The 15,125-nt window shown below is 38.1% G+C and overlaps 1 protein-coding gene across 50 annotated transcripts in view; it reads right to left on the bottom strand.

Moving 5' to 3' along the window:
• ABI2 (abl interactor 2) overlaps positions 1-15,125 on the bottom strand; it is a 125,349-nt gene that overhangs the window by 14,750 nt on the left and 95,474 nt on the right. For 31 of the 50 annotated variants that reach the window (XM_043577557.1, XM_043577539.1, XM_043577586.1 and 28 more), the window contains one exon: positions 2,696-2,782. The exons of the other annotated variants lie outside the window; for them this stretch is intronic. In XM_043577557.1, coding sequence (XP_043433492.1) covers positions 2,696-2,782 — 87 coding nt within the window. The remainder of the gene's footprint in view (positions 1-2,695; positions 2,783-15,125) is intronic. 50 annotated transcript variants of the gene reach the window in all.

The following is a 15,125-nucleotide window of genomic DNA, read 5'->3' as shown; positions in this document are numbered from 1 at the left end:
TCGAGCCCTGCAACAAGCTCCAAGCTGAGCATGGAACATGCTTAAGATTCTCTCTGTGTGTCCCTCTGACCCTCTCCCTCACTCACACTCTCTCTCTCTAGAAACAAAAAAAAAAAATTCTCTTAGTACTAATGGGTTTTTTAAATAAACAAAAAATATAGAAATGTGATTTAGCATATATTTTATGAGAAATTGCATATGGTTGGGGTAAGAATCAACAATATAAACAACATAACCTATTTGCATTTACAAGGTAAAGAAACTGACTTTAAACAATTACACAAAACAAAGATCCAAAGGAATACTGTCTTTCAAAACAATCACCTTGAGAAATTACACTACAAAATTACTCAAAGATTCTGCCATTGCTCATTTTTTACCTTTTCTTATAATGCCTCAGAGTTAATGAGAGTAACATAAGCTACCATTTTTTACTTAAAATGTTCTAATTACTCAGCTAGCACTTTATTTCATTTAATCTTTACCTTGGGAGGTGGTGTTTTTAAGCCTCATTTTATGGATGTGGAAACTGGCTTTCCAAGATTAAGTACTACTATACTAAATAAGTGGAAAGCAAGAATTTGAACTTCAATGCCTATGATCTTAAAAGAAACACTATGGGAAGAGATCAATTTGATAACTTTGAAGTCATGGTTCATTATTACTCATTCAACAAAGATGAAATGAAAGCTTACTATGGCTAGTTACTATGCTCAGCACTAGGATAGAGCAGTAGGCTTAAGTCATAGAGACATAGACAACCAAATTATCACTTATATAATCAAGTGTGGTAAGTGCTTTAAGTCATTATGGAAAACAGAGGAATAGACCAAAACTCTTACGTGGGTCAGGAAAGGCTTCCTGAATCTGAAGGATAAGTAAGAGTTAATGGCCAAAGGGTAGGATGGAGTGAGGGTGGATATTTCATGTCGGATGTAAAGGGGAGAAAAAAAAAAAAGATAAAGTAGGAACTCTTCAAAGAACTAGCCAAAGTTCAGCAGGAAGAGGCATGAGGAAGTTGAAGAGGATTAAGCAGGAAGGGCCTTCAACAGTTTGAATTCTATCCAAAGAGTAATGGGGTGCCATAGAAGGATTTTAAGAAGAATAATAGAATCATAGCTGCACTAATTAGCCCAGGATACCTGGTTCCAAATAATTCCAGACTGTTTCCAAACATCAATCTTATTACAGACTACGTAAGTATCTGCTAACCACAGAGTATTTTCAAAATAATATACCTGAAAACTATGAAGATAATTCCAAAGACAGGTATGTATCTTTCCAAGGTGAATGTTTTGAAAAAAACAACATTCATTTGAATGTAGAAGTCCTGCTATGTCTGTAAAATCAGCCACAGCTCACCTCATATACAAAGTTTTCTTATTTTTATACATTTTTAGGTGAGAAATGTATATTACTATTGAAAGAAAGACTATTCCAAAAAGCAATCACACTATGATAAACATTGGAGCTGCTCATGGTTTACCTTTCAATAAACAGAAGTTAAACAGACTATTTTCAGAAGCTAGCAAACAGAGGTGCAAAGGCACCTGAAAGAGATACTGAGCCCTCAGGCAAGTAAGACTGGATTATAGCCAGTTAAAACACAACAAAGAAATGTGTTCATAAAAAGGGGGCATTTAGTTAGCTATAGAAGCACAAAAAAACAAAAACAAAAACAAAAACAAAAAATACCAGGACTGTGTCAGATGCTTCTCTAAGTGCTGGGGAAACGGCCAGCCAACAGAACAACCAAAAATTCCTGCTCTCGTAAGAGCTTACATTCTAGAATTGGCAATGCCCATTTCCAAACAAGTAGGAGTCCTAAGCAACAGAGTGCCAGTATTTCTACCCCACTGGTGAGACCATCCCTGTTATGAGATGCATACACTGGGCTCCTTCATACTGATGGCATTAAAACTTTCATTAATGTAATGCCTCTCATTCAGATTCCATGCCCATCATACAACCTTACAATTGTGATGTGGGCTCCTTGTGTAGACTGCTGACAAAAAGAGAATTCACCTATCATACAGACTATGTTCATTGGTCTCTTTACCAGCAATTCCTCACTGAATATTGATATAGGCCTCCTGCTTTGTAGACATCAGTCTCCTGAGCTTCCTTAATGCTTCCCTAGGAGAAGACTGAATGTGTCAATAATATTAGTTATTTGATCCTGCATTGCTCAACACGAGACCACAGGCCAGTGTAAATTCACTGCCAATCTATGAGGTCTCCTGGGAGACAGACTGATAATTTTGCTTCCCTGAGACCTACCATGGCATGGCCATTTTTACACCTAGAATCCCAAGACTGGGGAAGATTCTCAAGCCGGCCATAACACCCTACAACTCCAGTGACAGAAAACTAGGCTACTACTTGCTTGAGCAACTCAGAGAAAAAGATGCGATATCTGATGACTAAAGAGCATCTCCTTGGTTAGAAATGGTTTTTGTTCTTATACGTGCTTTATTTTACTTTTGTATTATCTTCACTACCAGATTTAAGTTACCTGAAAGTAGAGAACTTCATCTTATTTTATCATTCACACTAGCTGCTCACACAGTGACTTGTTCAATAATATTCCAATATTTGAAGTATTAGCGATATGAATGACTATTCAGCCAATCATATATAAATGACATTTTATGCCTATAATCTGATCTACAGCATAAAGAAGACATAAACTTACTATTTTCTTGGACTCGGGCCACAAATCCCATTAAAGGTAACTGAGGAGTTACCTGTAGGATGGAGGGAGGAGGAGGAGCAAGAGATACTGCAAAAACAAAAAAGGTGTGGAGGATAAGGGGTAAGGGCAAGTTACATTAAAAGGAAAGGATAATACAATAAAACAAACATATAAGGAGGGAAACCACTATGTACAAATATTTTATAAGCTATCTTAAAGATCCTCTTTTAAGGGATAATACATTAACACAAAAAATACAAAGTATTAGGGGGAGTTTTAAGAATGTTTCAAAACTTGCAACAGGAAGCATTTATTATATACAGATCTACTCTAACATGTAATGGCAAACTGATCTGGTCATATCGCTAACATGTCTTCTCAAAGAAAGAATATCTTCAGATTATCATGAATAATTTGTTTTTCAGGATTTTAAATGTTACAAGTTTAATGTTCATCAATACAAGAAAAAAAAACATCACATCCCAACATCCTAAATTTATACTTTTCATTGCTTCATTAACAAAGTAAGTAGTTCTTCATTCATTAACTAAACAAATATTTACTGACTTTCTAGTAAGCAGTAAGCACTTTGCTAGGAGACGAGTATCAAAACCATTCTAACAGGTCTGAGTCATAATTTTTCATAACCCAACTCATACAAAAAAAAAAAAAACAACACTGGCCTCATTCAAATCATTCTCTCCACCCAAGGTGTCTTTCCTTCTATCTCAAACACTGGTACAGCGCCTAGCACTAGTCAGCATTCAACAAACGTTTAACATATATAAATAAACCAGATACATGCCCAACAATTGCCCAAGATTAATTCTACAGTTATAGTTTCCTTCAGAAGGGGTATTAAGTATGGTATACATCTTTTTATAAAAAGAGAACACCTTTATTAACTCCAAATTACAGTTAAGACCAATACAACTAAGAAGATGAATAAGAGTCACTACCCTCAAAGAGATCACATTGTAATTGGGAATATAAAACAAAATAATAACCTTAACCCAACAATGTTTATGCGAGAGGCAGCAGTAGTGATGGTGCAGTGTGACGGTGGTGGGGGTACAGGATGGGGTAGTGGTAAGGAAGGCCACATAGAAATTACCTCTGAACAGGCACTAGAAGAAAAAGGAGTTCAATACACAGACAAGAATGAGAATCAAAGGAAGCTGAAAACCAAGTGACGGGCAAAGGCTTAGAGGTATAAAACAGCATGACCAGTTCACAGGACTGGACATGTTTCTATATGACTAGCATAAAATGGCCCAGGGAGAACATACAAACCTGGAAAAGTAAAGTGTTTGGATATGAAATAGAGAAGTACCTTAGGTGAAAGATTGCTTAGTGGAAAGAGACTGGACTTTAAAGTCATTCAACGTCAAATATCTAATTTACCATTTCCTTGTTGTTGGAACACCAAGTAAAAACTTCTCTGAGCCTAATCCATAAATGTAATGAAAAAGAGTGGTTTACTTTACAGAATGATTGCAAAGATTAAAAAAATCAAAAAACTAATGCACGTAGAGAACCTAATGCAGGACCTGGCACAAAAAAAAAAAAAAAAAAATCAAGGCTGCATAAACAAAAGAAGAGAACTTAGTGTGAAAAAAGTGCCACTTGGTACTTCTGGGTAACTAAGGAACATATATAATGCAGACAAGAGCTAAATTATTAATCCTGAAGAATATCTAGATATAAGGGACAGAGCAGAATAACCCTAGAAATGGGTACCTTTTCTTTTTATAAAAGACACCTGTTGATTAGGTTTTTCCCTTAAGTCATACTTCTTGATAGTAAACCCTTAAGTTGTATGTTGCAAAGACTTGGAACAATTTGATATGGTCACAATACCCTATGTTTCCAAACTTAGGAGAAGATGACATAATGAACATAGAAATAGCAGAGACAAACAAAGCTGATAAAAGAGAAAGAACAGAAGGCAGCAACTGGCACTTCTAGAAAAATAGATATCAGGTATATGTTCATATCAAATAAGATGAAATGTTCCTCTTCTGTTAGCACCAGTCCCAACCTCTCCTAGAACAGAAAAGCAGGAAATTTCCCACTTCAGATATTGTTTCTCATCCAAATTGAAAAAAAAAAAATGAACTTCTGGTACTAAACAAGAATGATTAGGTGTTTAACTCAGAACACTGCTTTTGTAAGTAGAGTTTATTATTTTTTAAGATGAGTATTTATTTTTTTGCTAGTTCTGAAAGTGAAAATCTGAAACCATATTGGTTTTAAGAAGTCCACTGACAGCACCCCAGGTAAAAACCAATCCCAAATCTTTCTAAAACAGAATTACTTTACAGCAAAACAAGTTAGATTTTTTTCAAAGCCCGTCCATGTCAAAAAAAAAAAAAATTCAGTTCCAAATGGAGTTTACAAAGGCCGCCCCAAATGCTACCCCCCACCCCAGGGAAAACTTTTTAGGTGATGGTCTAAATTAATTCAGATACCACAGCGTTTTCTTTCTGGACCAAATTAAGAATTCATCTGACCAGAACTCTTTTTTTTTAATATGAAATTTATTGTCAAACTGGTTTCCATACAACATCCAGTGCTCATCCCAACAGGTGCCCTACTCAATACCCATCACCCTCCCACCCCCCCATCAACCCTCAATTTGTTCTTAGTTTTTAAGAGTCTCTTATGTTTTGGCTCCCTCATTCTCTAACCTTTTTTTTTCCCTCCCCTCCCCCATGGTCTTCTGTTAAGTTTCTCAGGATCCACATAAGAGTGAAAACATATGGTATCTGTCTTTCTCTGTATGACTTATTTCACTTAGCATAACACTCTCCAGTTCCATCCACGTTGCTACAAAAGGCCATATTTCACCCTTTCTCATTGCCAAGTAGCATTCCATTGTACATACAAACCACAATTTCTTTGTCTATTCACCAGTTGATGGACATTTAGGCTCTTTCCATCATTTGGCTATTGTTGAGAGTGCTGCTATAAACATTGGGGTACAAGTGCCCCTATGCATCAGCACTCCTGTATCCTTTGGATAAATTCCTAGCAGTGCTACTGCTGGGTCATAGAGTAGATCTATTTTTAACTTTTTTGAGGAACCTCCACACTGTTTTCTGGAGCAGCTGCACCAGTTTGCATTCCCACCAACAGTGCAAGAGGGTTCCCGTTTCTCCACATCCTTGCCAGCATCTCTAGTCTCCTGATTTGTTCATTTTAGCCCTTCTAACTGGAGTGAGGTGGTATCTGAGTGTGGTTTTGAATTGTATTTCCCTGACGAGGAGCGACGTTGAGCATCTTCTCATGTGCCTGTTGGCCATCTGGATGTCTTCTTTAGACAGGTGTCTATTCATGTCTTCTGCCCATTTCTTCACTGGATTGTTTCTCGGGTGTGGAGTTTGGTGAGTTCTTCATAGATTTTGAATACTAGCCCTTTGTCCGATATGTCATTTGCAAATATCTTTTCCCATTCTGTTGGTTGCCTTTTAGTTTTCTTGTTTGTTTCCTTTGCTGTGCAGAAGCTTTTTATCTTCATGGGGTCCCAATAGTTCATTTTTGCTTTTATTCCTTTGCCTTTGGGGATGTGTCAAGTAAGAAAGTGCTGCAGCTGAGGTCAGAGAGGTTTTCTCCTGCTTTCTCCTCTAGGGTTTTGACGGTTTCCTGTCTCACATTCAGGTCCTTTATCCATTTCGAGTTTATTTTTGTGAATGGTGTGAGAAAGTGGTCTAGTTTCATTCTTCTGCATGTTGCTGTCCAGTTCTCCTAGCACCATTTGTTAAAGAGACTGTCTTTTTTCCATTGGATATTCTTTCCTGCTTTGTCAGAGATTAGTTGGCCATACTTTTATGGGTCTAATTCTAGGGTTTCTATTCTATTCCATTGGTCGATGTGTCTGTTTTTGTGCCAATACCATGCTGTCTTGATGATTACAGCTTTGTAGTAGAGGCTAAAGTCTGGGATTGTGATGCCTCCTGCTTTGGTCTTCTTCTTCAAAATTCCTTTGGCTATTTGGGGTCTTTTGTGGTTCCATACAAATTTTAGGACTGTTTGTTCTAGCTTCAAGAAGAATGCTGGTGCAATGTTGATTGGGATTGCATTGAATGTGTAGATTGCTTTGGGTAGTATTGACATTTTAACAATATTTCTTCTAATCCATGAGCATGGAATGTTTTTCCATTTCTTTATATCTTCTTCAATTTCCTTCATAAGCTTTCTATAGTTTTCAGCATACAGATCTTTTACATCTTTGGTTAGGCTTATTCCTAGGTATTTTATGCTTCTGGGTGCAACTGTGAATGGGATCAGTTTCTATATTTGTCTTTCTGTTGCTTCATTATTAGTATGTAAGAATGCAACTGATTTCTGTACGTACATTGATTTTATATCCTGCCACTTTGCTGAAATCATGTATCAGTTCTAGCAGACTTTTGGTGGAATCTATTGGGTTTTCCATGTATAATATCATGTCATCTGCAAAAAGTGAAAGCTTGACTTCATCTTTGCCAATTTTGATGCCTTTGATTTCCTTTTGTTGTCTGATTGCTGATGCTAGCACTCCCAACACTATGTTAAACATTAGTGGTGAGAGTGGACATCCCTGTCGTGTTCCTGACCTCAGGGGGAAAGCTCTCAGTTTTTCCCCATTGAGGATGATATTAGCTGTGGGCTTTTTATAAATGGCTTTTATGATGTTTAAGTATGTTCCTTCTATCCCAACTTTCTCGACGGTTTTTATTAAGAAAGGATGCTGAATTTTGTCAAATGCTTTTTCTGCATCGACTGACAGGATCATATGGTTCTTATCTTTTCTTTTATTAACGTGATGTATCACGTTGATTGATTTGTGAATGTTGAGCCAGCCCTGCAGCCCAAGAATGAATCCCACTTGATCATGGTGAATAATTCTTTTTATATGCTGTTGAATTCAATTTGCTAGTATCTTATTGAGAATTTTTGCATCCATATTCATCAGGGATATTGGCCTGTAGTTCTCTTTTTTTGCTGGGTCTCTGTCTGGTTTAGGAATCAAAGTAATGTTGGCTTCATAGAATGAGTCTGGAAGTTTTCCTTCCCTTTCTATTTTTTGGAACAGCTTGAGAAGGATAGGTATTATCTCTGCTTTAAATGTCTGGTAGAATTCCCCTGGGAAGCCATCTGGTCCTGGACTCTATTTGTTGGGAGATTTTTGATAACTGATTCAATTTCTTCGCTGGTTATGGGTCTGTTCAAGTTTTCTATTTCTTCCTGTTTGAGTTTTGGAAGTGTGTGGGCGCTTAGGAATTTTTCCATTTCCTCCAGGTTGTCCAGTTTGTTGGCATGTAATTTTTCATAGTATTTCCTGGTAATTGCTTGTATTTCTGAGGGATTGGTTGTAATAATTCCATTTTCATTCATGATTTTATCTATTTGGGTCCTCTCCCTTTTCTTTTTGAGAAGCCTGGCTAGAGGTTTATCAATTTTGTTTATTTTTCCAAAAACCAACTCTTGGTTTCATTGATCTGCTCTACAGTTTTTTTTTTAGATTCTATATTGTTTATTTCTGCTCTGATCTTTATTATTTCTCTTCTTCTGCTGGGTTTGGGGTGTCTTTGCTGTTCTGCTTCTATTTCCTTTAGGTGTGCTATTAGATTTTATATTTTGGATTTTTCTTGTTTCTTGAGATAGGCCTGGATTGCAATGCATTTTCCTCTCAGGACTGCCTTCACTGCATCCCAAAGCGTTTGGATTGTTGTATTTTCATTTTCATTTGTTTCCATGTATTTTTTAATTTCTTCTCTAATTGCCTGGTTGACCCAATCATTCTTTAGTAGGGTGTTCTTTAACCTCCATGCTTTTGGAGGTTTTCCAGACTTTTTCCTGTGGTTGATTTCAAGTTTCACAGTATTGTGGTCTGAAAGTATGCATGGTATGATCTCAATTCTTTTACACTTATGAAGGGCTGTTTTGTGACCCAGTTTGTGATCTATCTTGGAGAATGTTCCATGGGCACTCAAGAAGAAAGTATATTCTGTTGCTTTGGGATGCAGAGTTATAAATATATCTGTCAAGTCCATCTGGTCCAATGTATCATTCAGGGCCCTTGTTTCTTTATTGATCCTGTGTCTAAATGATCTATCCATTACTGTAAGTGGAGTATTTAGAGTCCCCTGCAATTACCACATTCTTATCAATAAAGTTGCTTATGTTTGTGATTAATTGTTTTATATATTTGGGGGCTCCCGTATTCGGCACATAGACATTTATAATTGTTAGCTCTTCCTGATAGATAGACCCTGTAATTATTAAATAATGCCCTTCTTCATCTCTTGTTACTACCTTTAATTTAAAGTCTACTTTGTCTGATATAAGTATGGCTACTCCAGCTTTCTTTTGACTTCTAGTAGCATGATAGATAGTTCTCCATCCCCTCACTTTCAATCTGAAGGTGTCCTCAGATCTAAAATGAGTCTCTTGTAGACAGCAAATAGATGGGTCTTTTTTTTTTTTTTACCCATTCTGATACCCTATGTCTTTTGGTTAGAGCATTTGGTCCATTTATATTCAGTGTTATTATTGAAAGATATGGGTTTAGAGTCATTGTGATGTCTGTAGGTTTCATGCTTGTAGTGATGTCTCTAGTACTTTGTGGTCCTTGCAACATTTCACTCACAGAATCCCCCATAGGATCTCTTGTAGGGCTGGTTTAGTGGTGATGAATTCCTTCAGCTTTATCTCTCCTTCTATTCTGAATGACAGACTTGCTGGATAAAGGATTATTGGCTGCATATTTTTTCTGTTCATCACATTGAAGATTTCCTGCCATTCCTTTCTGGCCTGCCAAGTTTCAGTAGATAGGTCTGCCACGAGTCTTACCAGTCTCCCTTTATATGTTAGAGCATGTTTATCCCTAGCTGCTTTCAGAATTTTCTTTATCCTTGTATTTTGCCAGTTTCACTATGATATGTCGTGCAGAAGATTGATTCAAGTTACGTCTGAAGGGAGCTCTCTGTGCCTCTTGGATTTCAATACCTTTTTCCTTCCCCACATCAGGGAAGTTCTCAGCTATGATTTGTTCAAGTACACCTTCAGCCCCTTTCTCTCTCTCTTCATCTTCTGGAATTCCTATTATACGGATATTGTTGCATTTGATTGCATCACTTAGTTCTCTAATTCTCCCCTCATACTCCTGGATTTTTTTAGCTTTTTCTCAGCTTCCTCTTTTTCCATAATTTTATCTTCTAATTCACCTATTCTCTCCTCTGCCTCTTCAATCCAAGCTGTAGTTGCCTCCATTTTGCACCTCATTTATAGCATTTTTTAGCTCCTCATGACTATTTCTTAGTCCCTTGATCTCCATAGCAATAGATTCTCTGCTGTCCTCTATACTTTTCTCAAGCCCAGCGATTAATTTTATGAATATTATTCTAAATTCATGGTCCGCTATATTGCTTAAATCGTTTTTGATCAATTCGTTAGCTGTCGCTACTTCCTGGAGTTTCTTTTGAGGAGAATTCTTCCGTTTCATCATTTCGGATGGTTCCTGGGGTGGCGTGGAACTGCAGGGCACTTCCCCTGTGCTGTCTGGAGTAACTTGTGTTGGCGGGCGGGGCCGCAGTCAGACCCAATATCTGTCCCCAGCCCACCGCTGGGGCCACAGTCAGACTGGTGTGTACCTTATCTTCCCCTCTCCCAGGGGCAGGACTCACTGTGGAGTGGTATGGCCCCTGTCTGGGTTACTTGCACACCGCCAGGCGTGTGGTGCTGCTTTGATGGGATCTGGCGTATTAGCCGGGGTGGATCTACAAGGTGCACAGAGGCAGGAGGGACAGGCTTAGCTCGCTTTGCCCTCAGTGGTCCCCTGCATGAGGGGCCCTGCAGCAACAGGAGGGAGGCAGACCCATTGGAGGGATGGATCCATAGAAGCGTTGGGTGTTTGTGCGGTGCAAGCAAGTTCAGTGCCAGGAACTGGTTCCCTTTGGGATTTCGGCAAGGGGATGGGAGAGGGAGATGGCGCTGGCCAGCGTCTTTGTTCCCCGCTGAGCTGAGCTCTGTCTTCCGGGGCTCAACACCTCTCCTTTGCAGTGTCCTCTCGCCCTCCCGCTCTCAGAGCAGAGCTATTGACTTATAACATTCCAGATGTTAAGTCCACTGGCTGTCAGAACTCATGCAGTCTGGCCCCTCTGCTTTTGCAAGCCAGACTCAAGGGCTCTGCCTTGCCTGGTGGGCTGCCCCTCTACCGCCCCAGCTCCCTCCTGCCAGTCCGTATAGCATGCATTACCTCTCCACCCTTCCTACCCTCTTCCGTGGGCCTCTCGTCTACGCTTGGCTCTGGAGAGTCTGTTCTGCTAGTCTTCTGGCGGTTTTCTGGGTTATTTAGGCAGGTGTAGGTGGAATCTAAGTGATCAGCAGGACGCGCAGTTAGCCCAACATCCTCCTATGCCTCCATCTTCCTCCTCCCTACTATCTGACCAGAACTCTTGTGAACCAGAAAATCCTACTTTAAACTAGATTTATCTTTCTTAGAGCTGAATAGAAAATCAACCATTCTAGGAGATTTAAGCAGGAATCTGATGAGAAGAATTATTTGCAATATTCAGTCTAGTCCTAGGCATCTTGTGAACAGGGAAGAGCAGAGAGTAAGTAGACATTTGTTTTCACCACACTTAGCTAAGATGATTCCTCATATGACAACACCCTTTCCCTATAACCACCAAAAGGTCTCTAAATGTAGTAATTTTATGTTCACAATATACACTAATGATGTTAATGTGAGAAGATGTCCTCACCAAGTGACTGGACCAAATACACACACAAACACTCACACACTCACACACACACACACACACACACACACACACACTAAAAGGCTCTGCAAGCAAACCAAATTTACATTATGAGTCTGTGCTGATGAAATATATAGCCTTTCCAAGCATGACCTTCCTGGTTATTTATAAAATCCTTTGTAGCACAATATTTGAGGCTTATTGTTTTAAAACATCCAGTTCAAAGAGTTCTGAGGGGCACCTGGGTGGCTCAGTCAGTTAAGCATCCAACTCTTGGTTTCTGCTCAGGTCATGATCTCATGGTTCCTGAGTTCCAGCCCCACATCGGGCTCTGCACTGACAGTGTGGAGCCTGCTTGGGATTCTCTCTCTCCCACTCTCTCTACCCCTCCCCTGCTTGCTCTCTCTCTCTCTCTCTCTCTCTCAAAATAAATAAATGGACTTTAAAAAATTTAAAAAAAGTTTTGAAAAATCACTTAGGATTTTACATCTTATTTCTACAGGTTTATAAATACTCTGAGAAAAGCAGACAAAACAAACATCCTCAATACTACTACTAAAACCATTAAAGAATACCACCTTTAGAAGTTGTATTTATCTGACAGCCTATTCAGGTTTAGCTGCTTATATTTTACATTGCAGTGAGGGAAATGATTTAAACAATTCATTTTAAGAGTGAAATATTTTCTGAGCACCTGGGTGGCTCACTCAGTTAAGCGTCCAATTTTAGCTCAGGTCATGGTCTTGCAGTTTGTGGATTTGAGCCCTGTATTGGGCTCTGTGCTGACAGCTCAGAACCTGGAGCCTGCTTCAGATTCTGCGTCTCCCTCTCTCTGCCCCTCCCCCACTCGTTCTCTGGCTCTCTCTCTCTCTCAAAAGTAAACATTTTAAAAAGTGAAATATTTTCTAAACATGAATAGCAAGGAGTATTTAAAAGTGAACTTAATGATACTCAGTAAGGAGGCTTTTTTGATGGAAGAGTATATGGTTACCAAATAATTATCAATTCTGTGGTCTCAGAAGGGTTAAAAGAACTGGATCATTGTTGTTATTCCTTTTGAACCAAAAGAGTCACAAGATGTTATGCCAAGTGAAAGTAGCAAATTAACAGTTTAAAAACATAACTGGTATTAATAATCAGTATAAAGGGCCTATCTGGCTTACTTGGTCATCTGAGAATATACGTACCACTGTTCAGTTGTTCCCTTGCTTTTTCGTTCTTAGAGTAAGCATTCTCTAACAAACACTAAAGACTGCCTAAAACAAGGATTTGAAAATAGCTTCTTGCTACTGCTCTTTATTCATACTCTGCTAAAGCTCTACCACATCTGCATTCTTCTGGAAATTTATGGTAAGTATCATTTAGTGAATATATGTTATTGATTTCTCTTCTGCAGTATCACCAACCCAATATAATTTTTTCATTGTTTCTTTTTAGTTGTTTTTAATAACATTCAGTGGTTAAAACGTGGCATTTTCCCTGTGTAAAACACAATACTCATTCACAAATTCCTCATACAAACTATATATAGTCACATTTCTTGCAACCAACATTCCACTTTATGAATGAGATTTTTTTTTAATCTTTGCTATAAGAAAATATGAGCAGTATGGGGTGCCTGGGTGGTGCAGTCGGTTAAGCGTCCGACTTCAGCCAGGTCACGATCTCGCGGTCCGTGAGTTCGAGCCCCACGTCAGGCTCTGGGCTGATGGCTCAGAGCCTGGAGCCTGTTTCCGATTCTGTGTCTCCCTCTCTCTCTGCCCCTCCCCCGTTCATGCTCTCTCTCTGTCCCAAAATAAATAAAAAACGTTGAAAAAAAAATTTTTTTTTTAAATTTAAAAAAAAGAAAATATGAGCAGTATAATATAGGATATCTATTAAAAAAGGTGTTGGTACTTAAATACATTACTGATTCTTTAATGTTATGGATTGAATATTTATGTATCCCCTAAGTTCATAGGTTGAAATCCTAATGTGATGGTATTAGGAGGTGGGACTTTGGGAGGCAGTTAGGTCATGAGAGTGGAGCCCTCATGAATGGAATTAGTGTCCTTACAAAGGAGACCTGGAGAACTCCCTCTCTTTTCCACCATGTGAGGATACAAGAAGATAGCAGTGTGCAACCCAGAAGAGAACTCGAGAAATTGACCATGTTAGCACCCTGATCTCTGACTTCCAGCTTCCAAAACTATGACAAATAAATTTCTGTTGTTTATAAACCACCCAGTCTCTGTTATAGCAGCCTAAACTAAGACACTTAAATGTACAAACACACACATATTTATTTACCACCAAAGTGCTTCATATTGATATTTAAAATAAAAACTGTTAACTTGTTAGCTCTATTTGTTTCAGTGACTCTCTTTGCAGCTGACAAGATGAATGATACATTGGTATTCCTATTTCTTTGACTACATTTTAAGAAACAATGAGAGCCAAAGGGATTTCAGTTATGCCCTGATCAAAGTGTTCCTTTCATTAAATTGCTTCTGAAATAATCTCATTAGAAAACAATTACTGTACCCTTAGGATCATTACAAAACAATTATTGTACTCTTAGGACTTGGCACTTCAAATAAATTCCACCAACAGTTCTCATAATTCCATATTTTAATTCCTATGTTTGGTTGCCTTTTCAACTCAAACCAACTACAATAACAGTGCTGCTAGATTTCCATCTCACAGAAAATCACATTGAATTTAGAGACACATGAATCCCAGCCTGTCAGCTCACCCCTTCAGAAGTCCACATCCATTTTAAGCCTCTGATTGTAAAAAAACAGGCTCATAAAAAACACAGCTGGGATCATTTTTGTTAAATCAGGGAATTAGCTGCTTGAGAAAGCACAACACACGTTTTTTCATTTTAAATATTAATAAACAGGGATGAAGGTAAGACCCATGGGAATAATACAAGACACATAATTTTCTAAAGCAAATAAAAAGAAGAAACACCTAGTAGCCTTAGGACACTGGTTTGCAAAGTATTGATTCTTGCAAAAAAAAAAAAAAAAAAAAAAAAAGAAAGAAAAGCTTTTCAAAGAACATGATTTAGTAAAAATAAATTTTAATTCAAAAAAGCACCATGATTAATAAACTAACAAAGCTGCAGTCACCCTCTTTAAACAGTTACCAAATCCCTAGAGATGAAAGGCAGAACTTAAAAGAGAGGCATACAGGAGAAAAAAAATAAATAAATGAATTGTCTCACACATTATATTGAAGGCTCAAGAATCTCAATTCATTTTATATCCATGAGTGTGAAAAATACTTTCATTAAAATTATTCCTGAGAGTAGGGCATTTTTCTGCTTTAACACATACTTTCATTAAAATCAGATTTACAAAGAAAGTACTGAAATATGTACATAAAATACAGTTAAGTATGTGCTCAAATAGCCTTCAAATAAATTCCACCAACAGTTCTCATAAGACCAATATTTTATATGTGTATATGTACACAAAAAGAAGTAAATATCCTTGTACCTATTTCCTGAATATCATATACACATGGGTCATCAACTGTAACAGTGAAGTATCTCTCAGCTCCATTAGGGAACCAGCCATTTTAGACTGACACCACTCTTTCAAAATTCTACTTGAGCATAGGGAAGGGTGTATGGGCCATAAGCAGTATTTGTCTAGACTTCCAAGGAGGGCCAGAGAGAGACCTTACCTTCAACA

The sequence above is a fragment of the Prionailurus bengalensis genome, chromosome C1, assembly GCF_016509475.1.
Source record: "Prionailurus bengalensis isolate Pbe53 chromosome C1, Fcat_Pben_1.1_paternal_pri, whole genome shotgun sequence".
In the NCBI taxonomy this organism is placed as follows: Eukaryota; Metazoa; Chordata; class Mammalia; order Carnivora; family Felidae; genus Prionailurus; species Prionailurus bengalensis.
Note: the sequence above shows the minus strand (reverse complement) of the source record. Positions and strands in the feature narration are given on the sequence as shown.